Raw genomic sequence first — 14,733 nt, forward strand, 5'->3', positions numbered from 1 at the left:
GCTGGTTACATAGGTGCATCCCAGCACTTGTTGCATTTGCACCAACTACACAAAACAGATCTTCGCAAGACCCTGATCTCGGAATATTCCATGAACCTCAATACACCTACTTGACTAGCCACATTGCCAGATATACTCCGCTATCTTGACTCCATTCGTGACCACTTGCATCGATGCCCCTCAATATCGTGTTTGTCAATCCCACACATACTCTATCTGGTCGTGCTTTACCTGGAACTGAACTCCCAATGTTTCCCGAAACAAGCGTCACTTGACTCGATGGGTCCGCACCAAACAGCTCCCCTTTGCAATACATCGCCCGAACTGCCTCTTCCGACATGTATAACCCCCTTTAACGACCATCAGTTGTTTGATCTCGTAACCCTCCATGTAGTACAAAAAAAATTTGTGGTTCCTCTGCTATTCCTTCCTCAACTCTAGGGCTGAACAGGGCTTAGCCTCATGCTCAATCCAAGTACCATAATCGTTTGGCATCTTGCCTAGTGGTTCCAAATGCTCTTTCTTGCTTCGATTAGGATCAGGTAACTTGACCCAGATCCCCACTTCTTCTCTTGCATCTGGTCTCACACCTGGTTAACAAGGTTTCAAGTCTTTCAGCGGACTCTAGGAGCATCCCCTCTTCCAAGGAGAACGACCCTGTCTCACGGCCTAAAAGCGCATCCACCATCTCTGGTCTTACATCCTGCTCAGTCATATCTTCCCACAGTTCCAGCACACCTGTTGTTTCTGCACCAGGCACCAGCCAGTACTTGGTTTTCGATCCATACATATGTGCATACACTTGTGTTCCCCAATCATGTGAGGGGTGGGAGTCGTCAGGGCCCACCTAACGCTCCTCTAAGACTTCCTCATTCAATTCCACTACACGATGCATGTCAGCCTTTTCTGAATTCAACATCCCCATGCATTCTTGCACTCCCCAAGCACAATCGTAAAGAGGGGGAACAGGGCCAGTCGGACACTCATCAATATGGCTCTCATTCGAGCAATCTTCATCCAGCACATTCGGCTTGAAAGCCATCAATTCCTCATCCCGGGAAGCATAAGAGTTACTACAAGTATCCACATCTGTATTACCACTGTCATCAAGAATAATCCCTTCGGTCGGGAACATCGCATTCAATTTCTCGGCCAAATATTGTTCCTCCATTCCTCCTCTTTTCTTCCGCTTCTTTATATGCCTTCGGTTTTGCGGAAGGGCCTCCGTTTTTGTCATCCAGAAAAACATTGCACTTATTGGGCACATGGAGTGTTCGCCACCGATGAGGAGGTTGTGCCGCTATGCAAGATGTCCTCCTGGAGTATGTGGGCAATCAACATCTCAACAATAAGGCCAACTACTGAGGCTTGGGTTGTCATGAAAGGCCGCCAGGAGCAGGGTAGGGCAGCAAGTAGTAAGAGGTGTGGGCTGCTGTTCTGTGAGTACAACAGCAAGAAGGTTCTTTAGGGACGTGACACGCGTTATGAGATCCTCATGATCATAGGTTTCTCGTAGGAGATCAATGGGCTGGAACATGTAGTGTTTACAATGTGGCACAATATACTAATCTTCTTATCTCCACCCAAATCCAAAGTTGAATTTCCTTCTGTTGCAAAGAAATCAACACTGAAACTTTGTAGAGCTAGTGTTGCAAGCAGAGGGATTGGAGGAGCAGCCTCATTAGGGTTCCTCTATATGATGCCTGTCTTTATACTCTTTTGCTTGCAAAGTTGCTTTCTGTCAACTGGCACAGACTACAAATCAGGTTCAAGATCTTGCATATACTTAGTGCCTCATTAAGGTTCCTTTGTCTAATGCCTATCTTTATACTCTTTTGCTTGCAAAGTTACTACAGACTACAAATTGTGTTCAAGATCTTGCATATACTCAATGCAGCATTTCTTTTTGGCCTCAACTCCTCTGCAGAGGGCACGTAAACTGGTCGTGATAGCAGCAAACTGTTCGTGAGCAACTCCACGCACATCGAGGCAATGCATTTTAGGTCAGGTCGTCAATTTTTTCTTGTCTGCATCATTTGTAGGCAGCTTGCAGCAAGAACAGCAGTTGCAGGTTAGTTTTTGAAATGCACATGCAACAGCTTGTGAGTTTCAGGTCTACACGTGTGTAGAGCAGCAGGCGACAGGTTGTAGCTCATTCATTGCAGCGGCAGCAGTCATTTTTTGATTGCGAAGAGTCATTTTCAGTAGTGGGTGACCCATAATTACATGGGTCCGAAATGCATTACAGAGATCGGTTGATTGAACAACCTGGAAGGCATCAATTCAAATTGCAATGTGTCTCACTGCGGTCTTCTGGCACAGTAATCCTAGAAATGGTAGATAAGAACGGCTTTTATTTCAACGGCGAGTTTTCGCTTACGTTTCACATGCATTACTATCGACTGCTGAAGTGGATGGTTGCGTTCCCAATGTTGGGGATGTTCTTTACTTTGCAATGGCTTCATCTTGAAGAAGGCATTACTTCTCCTCCGTCATTCTCAAGGGATCGATAACACTTGGTCCTTTTTCTTATCAGCCTATGCAGATAAAATAAAGTGGAAGCTTTGAAATTCGAGAAGCTTTTGTCTGCATAGGAGTTTTTATGCTCAGACCAGAATGCTAGATAAAAAGTCTCCGCATCAGCGATTTCGCTCTTACACAAAGCTCAATCCGGTTAAGCCAGAAGATAGGCTGATTCAACCTAGTCTATTCTTCAGTCTTTGTCGGGAGTGGAGGTCTTGATAGCATGCCTTCAATATATTTTGGTGTAAGCTCAACAAGCCAAAGGGATCAAAGGGATACAGAAGTTTGATTCCGGCCTGAGTGAGGGGATGTGGTCTCTGTTGTTCAGGTATATTCCCCATCTGGGGTTGGTTTGCATTGCCTCCTTGAGGCTTGGATACATAGGTTTAGGCTACAACTAACCCTTTCCACCATCAGCTTCAGCCCTCCGCTTGGGCCCTTTTCATCGAGCCCTTCCAGGCTCCCTTTGTCTAATCAAATCATCCCTAATTTCGGGCTCTTTGCTGACCAAAATTTGTAGCTTTCTTCTTGGTGTTTTATCCTCAATTCAGTCCCAATTTGGAGCCTTTTGCATCAGCCCTTGAGAGGCTTTCCTCACTTTCCAATTTCAGCCCAGCTTGGGGCTGATTTGGGTATAGGTATTTGAGCAGGTGACCCGGGCACCATACATCCGGGGTTGTTGGGAAATGGGTAGTGCAGCTTGAGTCGGGGTGGAGTTGTGGGTTGGGCTGCATAGAGAGAGTAGTTTGGCATCAAGACTCGCTTCAAAAGGTCTCTTATCCTGTACTCATCTCCACCACGCATGTGGTTGAGTTGAATAGTATAAGTATGAGCGATGATGGTGTAGAGGTTGGTGCATCTGTGACTCTCTCGAGGCTCTTAGAAGTGATGCGGCAGTGCTTGAGAGAGAGAGGATCCCATAAAACATCAGCTTGTGCTGCTTTCATTGAACAGCTTAGATGGTTTGCTAGTGCCCAAAACATCAGCTTGTTGATGCGGCAGTTGTTGAGGGAAAGAGGAGCCCATGAAACGTCAGCTTGTGGTGCTTTCATTGAACAAATCAGATGGTTTGCTGGTGGCCAAAACGTCAGCTTGTGCTGCTTTCATTGAACGGCTCAGATGGTTTGCTGGTGCCCAGATAAGAAATGTATCAGCAGTGGTGGAAACATATGTACAATGAGCCCAATCTCAGATTTGAATCCACTGTGGATTGCAAGCAAGTCGGTGTTCAAGGTGATGGATACCAAGGAATCAATTAGAGAAATAAAGGCTGTAGGTTTCTTTGTGGCTTATAGGAAGGTTGAAATGGAGAAGGAAGAATTACTATACTCTGTGTTTCTGCCATGGACACTAAGTTTGAGTATGTAAAGGAGTTCAAGCAAGCACATAGAAGAAATGATGGCATTGCTCTTGTAAATGCAGGCAGGAAGGTCTTATTTAGTGAGAAAGATGGGAACGTAGTTGTAAAGGAAAGCTCATTAGTTTTGCTGGTGTGGGGCCTAAGCCTATCAGTGCTAAGAAAACTGAAGCATTTTGCAAAACAAGGAATGGAGCGAGGAGACATTGCAAAATGCATGTGCCATGCTCAGGGATATTGGCCTATTCTGGATACTTTTTGTGTGTTTGCTAAGACAGATGACATTGTATACAGTAGTGAGGCTTACACTGGAACTCTATCTAATGAAAGCGTGAAAGTGGAAAAGTGGACAAGGATTTGCCCATCGACAGGGCGTCCCTGCGATCTCCTTCATCCAACCATCTCTCATGTTTCCTTGGCCCATTTATTATCAATGTTGGTAATTAGCCCTATGACCAGGTTTGCTTACAAGTGCACCCTTCAGTAGAATCAATGGACCAACAATCCATGGTGACCTGCTTCACTGTCATGGGCACCTTTGGTTTGTGTGGTCATCAAGGGATGAAGCTCCTCGCTGCTCAATGTTTTTCTAAGAAGTCTCTTGGTTGCACACAGACTCTTGAATCTGGACAGTCTTTGATCATAGACAGAAGGAAGCCGCCCAAGACTGACTCGGAGCTTATATTTACACCAGAGCTGCATTATAGAACACCACAATACCTATCCTTGTACTGTGTTTGGATGTAGGCACATTAGTGTAATGGCGATATAACTATGAGGGATATAACTTCGAGAGCCATCTTAAGGGGTTAGGGACATCCAGCCCTCTGATTGCATCATATCTGGCCAGCCAAGCCAGGACTGGGAGCTCCAGCAGCCCATAACTAAGCTTCGGGCATCTCCCACCAATGGGTACCTCGTCGAGGGTATCATAGCCGAGAACTGGCCATACATGCCATCCTCAGCCCCATACATGTGCGTCCATAACAGGACTTGCACCCCTCTTGCTCAACTGCATCCTAATGGCGACCAATCCCGGAGGGTCCACCTCAGCCCAGCGAATAACCCATACGAGAACTCTGAATACATTCCCCTTTGAATCTCCATAACCACAGCCGTGATCCAATCACCGTGCATCTTTTCGTCGAAGGGCTCGCGCCCGCCATGTTTCCATAGGACAGACCTGGTGGTCTCATAACCGACATTCCCCACATCTTCATACACTTGTCATGCCTTCCCTGGATTTGCCTGCGTAAAATCCCTGGCTCCCTCTTCAATACCACAGCCTGCCTTCTCAACTTACTCTCATCCTGATTTCGGTCAGGTTCAGATGGTTCTCCTCGCAACTGCTGGCCGCTGGCCACCTCTATCCATACTCGTTCTGATTACCTTGGGCTCTCACTGAGAACCTCCTCCAAGGAGGCCGTACCTGTAGCATAACTTAAAGATGGTGCCCTGCCCCACGAGGCACCTCCAACATCCCTTCCTGCCTTCGATGCCAACCGGCCAAGCCGAGTTGTTCCGCTTCATCAAGCAACTCTTGGACCTCTTTCTCAGTTCCATCATCCAACACCTTCCTAGGCATATGCATTCCCATGGCTCCTGTTTCGGGCGCAAAGCAACTCCCAAATCGTAGATCGCTTTGCCCTGCACTTACTTGCTTCTCCCATTCATTCGATGAGTAGAAGTCAACAGTACCCACCTGACACTCCCCCCCACTTCCTTCATTTCTCATACTGAGCTTTGGCCAGTTCCACTAATAAAATCTGTCTCTTGTCGTCTTCTGCTTGGAGCTGAGGAGCATGGGGGTAAGAGTCAAAGTTGACTACCGCTTGATTGCTGACTTAGAATAATGCTTCATTAGACTCTAGAATGGCGTAAGAGTACTGCGTTCCACATCATGTCTTTGAGGTGGGGAATCACGACGTGTCTCAAAGTTTCACCAAACTTTGAATACATGATAGGGCTGCAATGTCTGGTTTTTGTGCCTGCGAAACTATTCTGCCTCACCGAGTGAGAAAATGTAGCAGCAGCAGAACATAAAAAAGTGTCTATTCTGACCTCTTCATCATGCATATGAGGATCAAGTGTCAACGTTGGCAGTGACGAAGGAGTGGAGGGTACATCTTGCATGATATCTGCACATGTATCCAAAATCCGTGATAGATTGATAGGGATAATGTCCCCATGTCCATATGCTACCCTTGCAGCTCGGGATAAGCTCCCTTGCCCCTTGAATGAGCTTCTGCTCCAAAACACAAGCGAGACATCTGTATTCGGCTTTGGCATTACCGTGATAATAAATAGCTGCACCTTGTCGAGCCAAGGTACCAAAGGTAAGTCACTAAGCACATTCTTTTTGGCTGAAAACATCACGTGTCCGGCCATCTTACAATACTATCTGGTCCCGCTTTCATCTACTCCCCATTTTTTTAAAACGTGCTTGTGTCCTCACAAGCATCTTGATGGAGGTGAACCAATTGTTTGTAGTTGAAGGAGTTTGTCATCATGGATCAGAGGAATGAGCTGATCCGTCGTTCATCAAATTCGAGATGTGTACCCGATCAAATCGCAAAGCTGATTCCCAGAAATGCATTGAAAAACATAAAGTGAATCTAGACCAAGTTCAATGAGTTTGCAATGTGTCAATTTCTGAAGTTACTCCACCATATATCAGCTTATGGTATGATTTGGCATACATGTCAATCAAAGCTTTGTCAATTATTATGTTGTTTTTCATCAGATCTTGAATCTTTTGCCTTGGTCGACTTCTTGTTTCCTTGGTTGATTTCTTGTATGATGCCACATTCCTTCCAAATGCAAGGATTAGTGATTAGGAGAGATGTTTTCCTTTGCTTTTTTTTTAAAAAAAAATAGACTAGGGCTTGCACCCTGGCCTTGCATATACCTTGAGATAAGTAGAGTCCAAGAGATAGCATTGCAAACATAAAGCTTACCAAGAACTTGTGTGCTGTCAAAATATATCACATGCCACATGTGTCAATCAAAGCTTTACCAAAGCTGGTCAAGCATTGTTCTCTTATCATTCCTTTGGTAATTAGCATCAAATTATATATAACTCTATATTCTAACTTCTTAAGTTTTACCATTTGCTAGTTTACAAGAAGCTCTTCAACATCTACAAAGCAACTTAACATTTGACTATAACACAAGGTATGTCATATTTAAGAATATTTTAAGCACACATATAAAAACATATTTTAATATTAATATTTTGATAACCACAATAAGATAAAAAAGATTTTCTTTTCAAATTAGAATATTAGTCTAAGCTCAATACAAATAATATACATATCAATATAAATATTATGAAATCTTAAGATCACCAAATATACAAAATAATAATAAACAAAACATAATTGAAGATGAAAACAAATAAACTATTACCCACGACGAAAGCATCCAAACTAAAACAAAAAGCAAAGCATACCAAGATTATAAGACATTTACGTAGAAAAACAAACTTACTTCCAACTTTTAACATTTTTAATTTAGATTTTGATTTATGGGTAAATATTTGTTCTAATTCGATCAAATCATATAAATATTGTTCCAATTGTGGAAACTTATTTTTTAAGTATGAAAAACAAAACTTAAAATATATAGAAAAAACAAATACCTATTTACGAGGATATGAATTATCTAATCCATATCTAACATCATTTCAAAATAACAAACAAGACAATATAGAAATTTATAACTGCTCCAAATGTTTTCAAAACAACATTAGAGGAAAATATTGGGTAACTTATCACCCGACTTATATAAAAAAAATACTAACAATGAATGTACATGAAGTATAAATGCTATCTACTTTAGATATTTCTTTAAATATCACTAAAAAGATAACATCTATAGCCACAGGTAATATAGAACAAAAATCATTATTAGATAATCCTCTATTTTCATATCAAAATAGTAATGATTTATTAAATATTCTAACAAAAAACTCACATGAATTAAACACACTATTGCTCTTTTTAGTAAAAAATAATCCATTAGTAAAAAAATTATATACTATATATGAACAACCACAAAAAACTTTAGCAATTCCTATAATTTCTTCTAATGCAATTACTATTTTACTAAACAAACATGCATCATCTTCTCCTTATGACTTAATGATAGTAGCATACAATACAAATTATCTAGGTATCTTAGATCAAGTAAACAACACACAACTAAAATCACAATACAAAATAGGTAAGTTATCTCATGGTGAGGTTATGTATGAAAGATTAAATTTAAAAAAATCATTAATTAACTTATATGCAAGTTTAGATGGAGTATCTAATTTAGAAGATATTACAATAGAGAAAGCCCTATTTCCATTTCTATTTCCATTAGGATATGGAGCTCATGATGGAGCTTTAAAATTTCATACATATCTAAAAATGAGAATAGCCTCATTCTTCTCAATATTCACTTTATACAAGCCATACTTATTGATGATGTACCAACTACATCAAGCTTTGATAATAGCAAATTTAACAATGCTACAATCAGATATAGATAAATTCAAACTAAAAAATCCACATGCATCTGAGCTAGATACCATACATTATATCATGAAACACAATATCTCTTATTCAATTCCAGGCTCTCCGTCATGGTATCGTAAGAATTTAAAAGATTTATTATGCATGGTAGAGTCATTTGGTTTACCTAACTTCTTCTTAACCCTAACTTATGACGAAGTATCCTCTAGTAGATGGGTAGAAATAGAAGATTTAGAAAAAATTATCCAAAAGATAGATTTAAAACTCAATTGGACAGATTGTCCAGCCGAGTGCATGATGATTTTTCACAAACGATTACATACATTTCTAAACAAATACATATTTATTCCTAATGGATTATTAGGTACCATCAACCACTATCTAATACGATATGAGATACAAAATAGAGGTTCACCACATGCACATATAATGCTATGGGTAGATTCAAACGATATCGATCGAATATCTTTAGAGATAGATAGCCATATACCTTATTTACATACAATAAATAAATTTGATCCAACATCAATTGAATATAAATTGCATAACTTAGTTATCAAAAAACAAATACATAATTGTAGAGAATCTTGTAAAATAGAATTACAAAATAAAAAAATCAAATGTAAATATGGATTTCCATACGATATTCAAAGTAATCCTAAGCCAATTATTCATGAACAAACTCAACGATGGCTTTATTATAGACCAACATTAGAACACAGAAATGTGGTCCCTTATCATGTAGGAGTATTATTGTTATAGCAAGCCCATATGAATATTCAAAAAGTAACCAATACAGGATTATCATATTACTTACTAAAATATGCATTGAAATCAGAACCTATAGGAAAAATAGATATCGATCTAGAAACATCGAAAACATTAGGATTAAATAATATTAATGATACAAAACTCAAACTAATATCTTCTTATGTATTAACAAAACCATTATCAGCAACCGAAGCAGCCATGGTGTGTTTAGAGATACCAATTATAAAAAAATCAGAAAAGGTAACTTATATAGATTGTTCACCTCCTAAAAAAAGACAAAAATATATACAAAAATTTTTAACCTCTATACTACATCCAATTGATCTATATACAGCAAGACCATTAGAATTGGAGAGCTTAACATTTTATTCATACTTTCGTCACTATAGAATTAACAAAATACTCAAGCATACAACAAAGAAGATATGTAAAATGCATGATTTATTTGGAAATGAAATAGAAGAGTATAAACAATTAGTAAGATTTACCGATTTTCACCATGTCCATCAAATGGAAGGTGTTTTTTTTAGTATTCTATTAAAACATATACATTTTCGTAATGAAAAAGAATTAATTTCAATTAACAACACAGAAAATTATTACTTTTTAGAATGTCAAATACGACAAATAATAAAGAATGAACAAGACATAGAGAATCTAGTTGGAAATTATTCTCAATTACATCTATTAATCGATGAATCTAGACAACAAATTACAAATCAAATACTTCAAATGAATCCCATACATAATTTAGAAGAACATTTAACATCAAATGATTTTATAGAAAAATAGACCAATATTAAAACTGTAGTAGAGAATCAATATGATCCAATAATAAATCTACAAGAGCTTAAACACATAGAAAATACAACTTTGACTAAAGAGCAAAAACTAATATACAATAAAATTTTTGAAAAATCGGGTGGGTTACATATAATAAATGGAACACCTGGATCTGGGAAAACGTTTCTAATTCAATATATCACATTTCAATGTATAACCAAAAACATAGGAGTCCTCCTTACAACAACCACAGGAGTAGCAGCTACAAGACTTAGTCGATTAGCACATACTTCACATTATTTTTTTTGTTTACCTAATAAAAATCAATTATTTCGTTCTAATTTAGAACCAAATGATATTTGTTCAATTAAAATAAGATCTTCTGATGTAATTATAATTGATGAATTCTCAATGATGACATCACAAATATTACATACAATTATACTCCAAAGTTCAGAAGCTTGTAATTTATCTATGCTAAAAATATTTAACACTAAAAAACTACTTCTATTTGGAGATATAGCGCAATTGCCTGCAATATGTAATTGTAAAAATAAAGACTTGATATGCCAAAAATGTGTAATAACAAATTCTACATTTTGAAAATTAGCTATACACCACACATTATATACCTCAATCCGTCATTGTTCAGATCCGGACTTCATTGAATTCTTAAATATAATCAGACAAAGTAAACCATCTAAATCACAATTAGATAAATACTTAAAAGATACATTTATACAGGAGAAAGATTTAGAACAATATATAGATAAAGACACAACTCTATTATGCACACATAATAAAGATGTCATATACTATAATGACCTCATATTATTAAAGATATTCAACCATTCCAATATATTCAATATAGATATTTCTACAACAGCACATCATATACCAGAACTACAACATTGGATAAATGATACAGAATTTCATACCCTATCCAAAGTAGCAATAGGGGCATTAGTAATGTTTACACAAAACATAGATCTAGCAATAGGTATAGCTAATGGAACTTTTGGGACAGTCATAGATATTAAATATAACAATATAACATCTATTATAACAAAACTTATAATACGTGTAAATCATACACAACAAAATGTAACTATTAGAAGATCTAAATATCAAAAAAAGACATACAATGGAACATGGTATCATAAAACATCTTTTCCACTAACACTAGCATATGCAATGACTGGACATAAATCCCAAGGATGTACTATCTTTGGTAAGTCATTGTTAATAATTCAAAAATGTTTTTCTCCTGGACTATTATATGTCATGTTGTCTCGATCGACTAATCGAAAGAACATAAAAATATTGAATTCAATAACAATCGACGATTTCTAAATACAAGTAATAAACCTCTATATATATGAAGATTATTGACTTACAAAAGTATACTCCAAAGATTAAAACAAAGATAACGTATGATTAATTATTTTATATCAAACTTAAGGTGCTATAATTTATTACTAGATTGATATAAAAAACTATTAATAAATTCATTTTTATATTTTTTAGATTGAAAGCTAAACAATATGGAGGTAAGATTTTATCTCTAATCACATACTTCAATATTTATAACCTTAAATATATAAATTGTGTTAAAATATATTAGGTCTTCAATTCTATCAAAGCTAAAGCAAAAGCCACAATAGACCTACAACAAAAAGAACAAGAAGAGCAACGAAAATAAAAAAGGCAGCATACAGAAAACTTCTTCTTAAGAATCAAACAACTTAAATATGCAAATATCTCGGGACGTGATCCAATAAATTATATTTATGGCTGGCGATCTTATGATGAGCTAAAAGAATATATGGACGCAGCCGACAATATGTTTCAAACATAGAAAAAAACACATACTACTAAAAGAACTCCCTGCAGATGGTAAATAATTCATCTTAGGTTTAAAAAATTACTTCTATTATTCATAATTTCAAATATAATTAATTCAAATACAATTACTTTGCAGGTCTAACAATACGAATTCTTAAGATATTCAAAGAAGATTTACCAAATGAAGATATAATGCTTGAGCGATACGAAGCTCAAGCTTTACTAGATAAACACACGAATGGAATTTCAGCATATGCTATGAACTTATTGCATTTTGGCTACAACATTCCATTAGACTCTTTGAAAACTCTTGATAATAGACTAGCTTCAATCATTCTAAAAGAGTATGATCAACTATACAACGTAAAAAACAAACAAGATCCAATCACTTTGGAGAGCATTACAGCATCACTAGATATGGAATTTGCACGAAGACAATATGGCACTACTTGTAACTTCTTCATTACTATGAATCAAAGCAATGGTATAAAATCATAATTTCTTCTCTATTTTATAAATGATTATATTCTTTAAACTAAACAAAAATTTACATACCATTGTTTATAGATATGGATATAGCTAATAAAGGAGATCATCTTTGCAATCAACTTCAATACCTATAGATATTCCATCCACCAGTCAAGGTACAATTATTACTTCAAAAATTCACATTTTACTCAAATACCAACAGGTTCAATAATATTTTAAACAAATTATCAACATAGTCAAATAATGCATTCTCACATCTCTCTCTCTCTCTCTCTCTCTCTCTCTCCACCCAAATGTGAATACATTGTTTACTTTAAAATAACAATCTATATGTTAAAAAATTTAAATATATTTTAAATACCTTATATATTTATACTAAACTCATAAAAGTTTATACAAAATCATTTTAAAAGAATCTAATTGTTTTTTTTTACAGAAACAAAGTCTCCCCAAAAATCAACAACTCCAAAAAATAAAAGTAAGATTTTTATTTATAAATTACAATGTATAATATATATATATATATATATATATATATATTGGACAAACGACTAATCTAAAAAGAAGAATTTTACAACATAAAAAACAACCTACTAAATTGATGATAACTGACATTAGCAGATACAAGTCGTTCAATAAAAAGTTCACGATCAAAATTATAGATTCAACAACAATAAAGGACAAAGCAAATCACTTAGAAACACTTTATATTAAGAAATTTAGATCCATTACTCCAAATGGATACAATATTTTTTCTGGAAATCCTTCTTCTTTTAATAAATATTATTACCTAGAAAAAAGAGATCTTATATAATTTAAAGGGTTGTTATCTCTTTCCAACTCTCTCTCTCTCTCTCTAGTACTAAAGCTGCCCTAAAGATACACAACCAAAATACTTCTAATAAATGTAAAGTGTTGATTTTAGAAATATTTATTAAAAAAAAAAACATTATAGATGTAATCTATTGCAAAAATGTATACATTTCACATTAAATCTAACCCTACACAACAACTTCACACTCAACCATTAGCTAACTGCCCCATACTAGTTTTAATGCATTATTAAGAGGATGCTTACAAACCTTTGTCAATTTCATGCTTTCATATTGCATGAGGTGTCCATTGTAATCAAGTGGGAGTCTAAGCTAAGGGGACTACAAGAAGACTTTTGCTGCCAGAAAGATACCCTATTTTGGTGAATTTTTTACACAAGATTTCAGTCCGAATTGGAAAAAGTATATAAGATGGGAGTCATAGCTCATGAGCTGAATTTTTTGCTCCTATTTTTATTTCTTTATTTGAAGCCACGATTGAGGAGATGTGATCAAAATGGTGGACCCTAGTCTGTCCACATCATGCAGGGACAGCTCATTTCAAACTTTCCCAATTCCTGTTCGCACTGGCTCTTCTCTTTCTTGTGTAACCCTTGGGGGTTCCCTTCACCTATAAAAGCGGACCTCTTTGTCTTTGAAAAGAATTCAAGAGGGAGTGAGAGGATTCATGCCAAATTAAGCTTTAGCCCTACACTTGCCTTTGAGGAAGTTAGCTAAACTTGAAAGCATCCTTGTAAAGATCAACTCTAGTTAATCAAGGCCAAAGTGTTCTTTCTATCTCTTGCAATCTTCATCAAATTGGCAAATACTCTCAAAGGGATTGATAAGTAAGGTGTTTTTTTATTTTTTATTTTGTTGGATTTTTTTGTTTATCTCCAAGCCTAATCTATACCTCCATGTGTTCTACTACTTGTCTCCAGTGCACAGGTACATCTCTCCCCACTACAAGTACATCTCTCCCCAAAGTATCCTTATTGCCTATAGGCAAGAATAGGGCTTGGGAGGGAAAATTTTGTTCTCTTCACTTCTCTCATATCTACATTTTGCACATACTAAAGTTATCCTAGATTAATAATCCACATGATGTGAATTTTTATCGCTTCCCCTTTGTGCGATCTATTACAATTAACGTATGGATTAGCTGTAAAATACACATTCAACAATGTATAGTGTGTCTCTTTGGCCCCAAAAGGCTCACTGAAATACTTGTTTCATCGGATCCCATCATACTACCCTTTTTATAGACTATAACTTTTCTTTGACATAAGTGTAGTTAGCTTGCTATGAACCAAGAGGATATGATACACAATTAATCCCAATCACTAAACAAAACATATATATTATTATAACACAAAATTACAATTCCAAAGAACAATTCGTAGCATGTTTGGTCGGCAAAGATTGAACTCCATTAACTCATTTATTAACCCTTTCATATTACCCATGATACGATACGACCATAGCCTTGATGTTTTATTTTGATATGCTCTTTTGTGTTCTTTCTTTGTGTGTGTGAGTGAAAGAGAGAAAGACTAGGGCTTCTTTGATTGCACTTCCTTCCAAACCCTAGAATTCATGGCATCTATGGTATAACTCCTTCATATAGTTTTTT

The 14,733-nt window shown here is 36.4% G+C and overlaps 1 protein-coding gene and 1 pseudogene across 1 annotated transcript; both read right to left on the reverse strand.

Annotated features, from left to right (window-relative positions):
• Positions 1-847: 847 nt before the first annotated feature.
• LOC147455052 (uncharacterized) lies at positions 848-1,171 on the reverse strand. The gene has a single exon (XM_086515189.1). The coding sequence runs from the start codon at positions 1,169-1,171 to the stop codon at positions 848-850; it is 324 nt and encodes a 107-aa protein (XP_086371315.1).
• Positions 1,172-4,888: 3,717 nt separating this feature from the next.
• On the reverse strand, positions 4,889-5,684 carry LOC147455053 (uncharacterized; annotated as a pseudogene).
• Between the last annotated feature and the right edge of the window lie 9,049 nt (positions 5,685-14,733).

The sequence above is a fragment of the Adiantum capillus-veneris genome, chromosome 6 (genome assembly GCF_014529385.1).
Source record: "Adiantum capillus-veneris isolate H3 chromosome 6, ASM1452938v2, whole genome shotgun sequence".
Lineage (NCBI taxonomy): Eukaryota > Viridiplantae > Streptophyta > Polypodiopsida > Polypodiales > Pteridaceae > Adiantum > Adiantum capillus-veneris.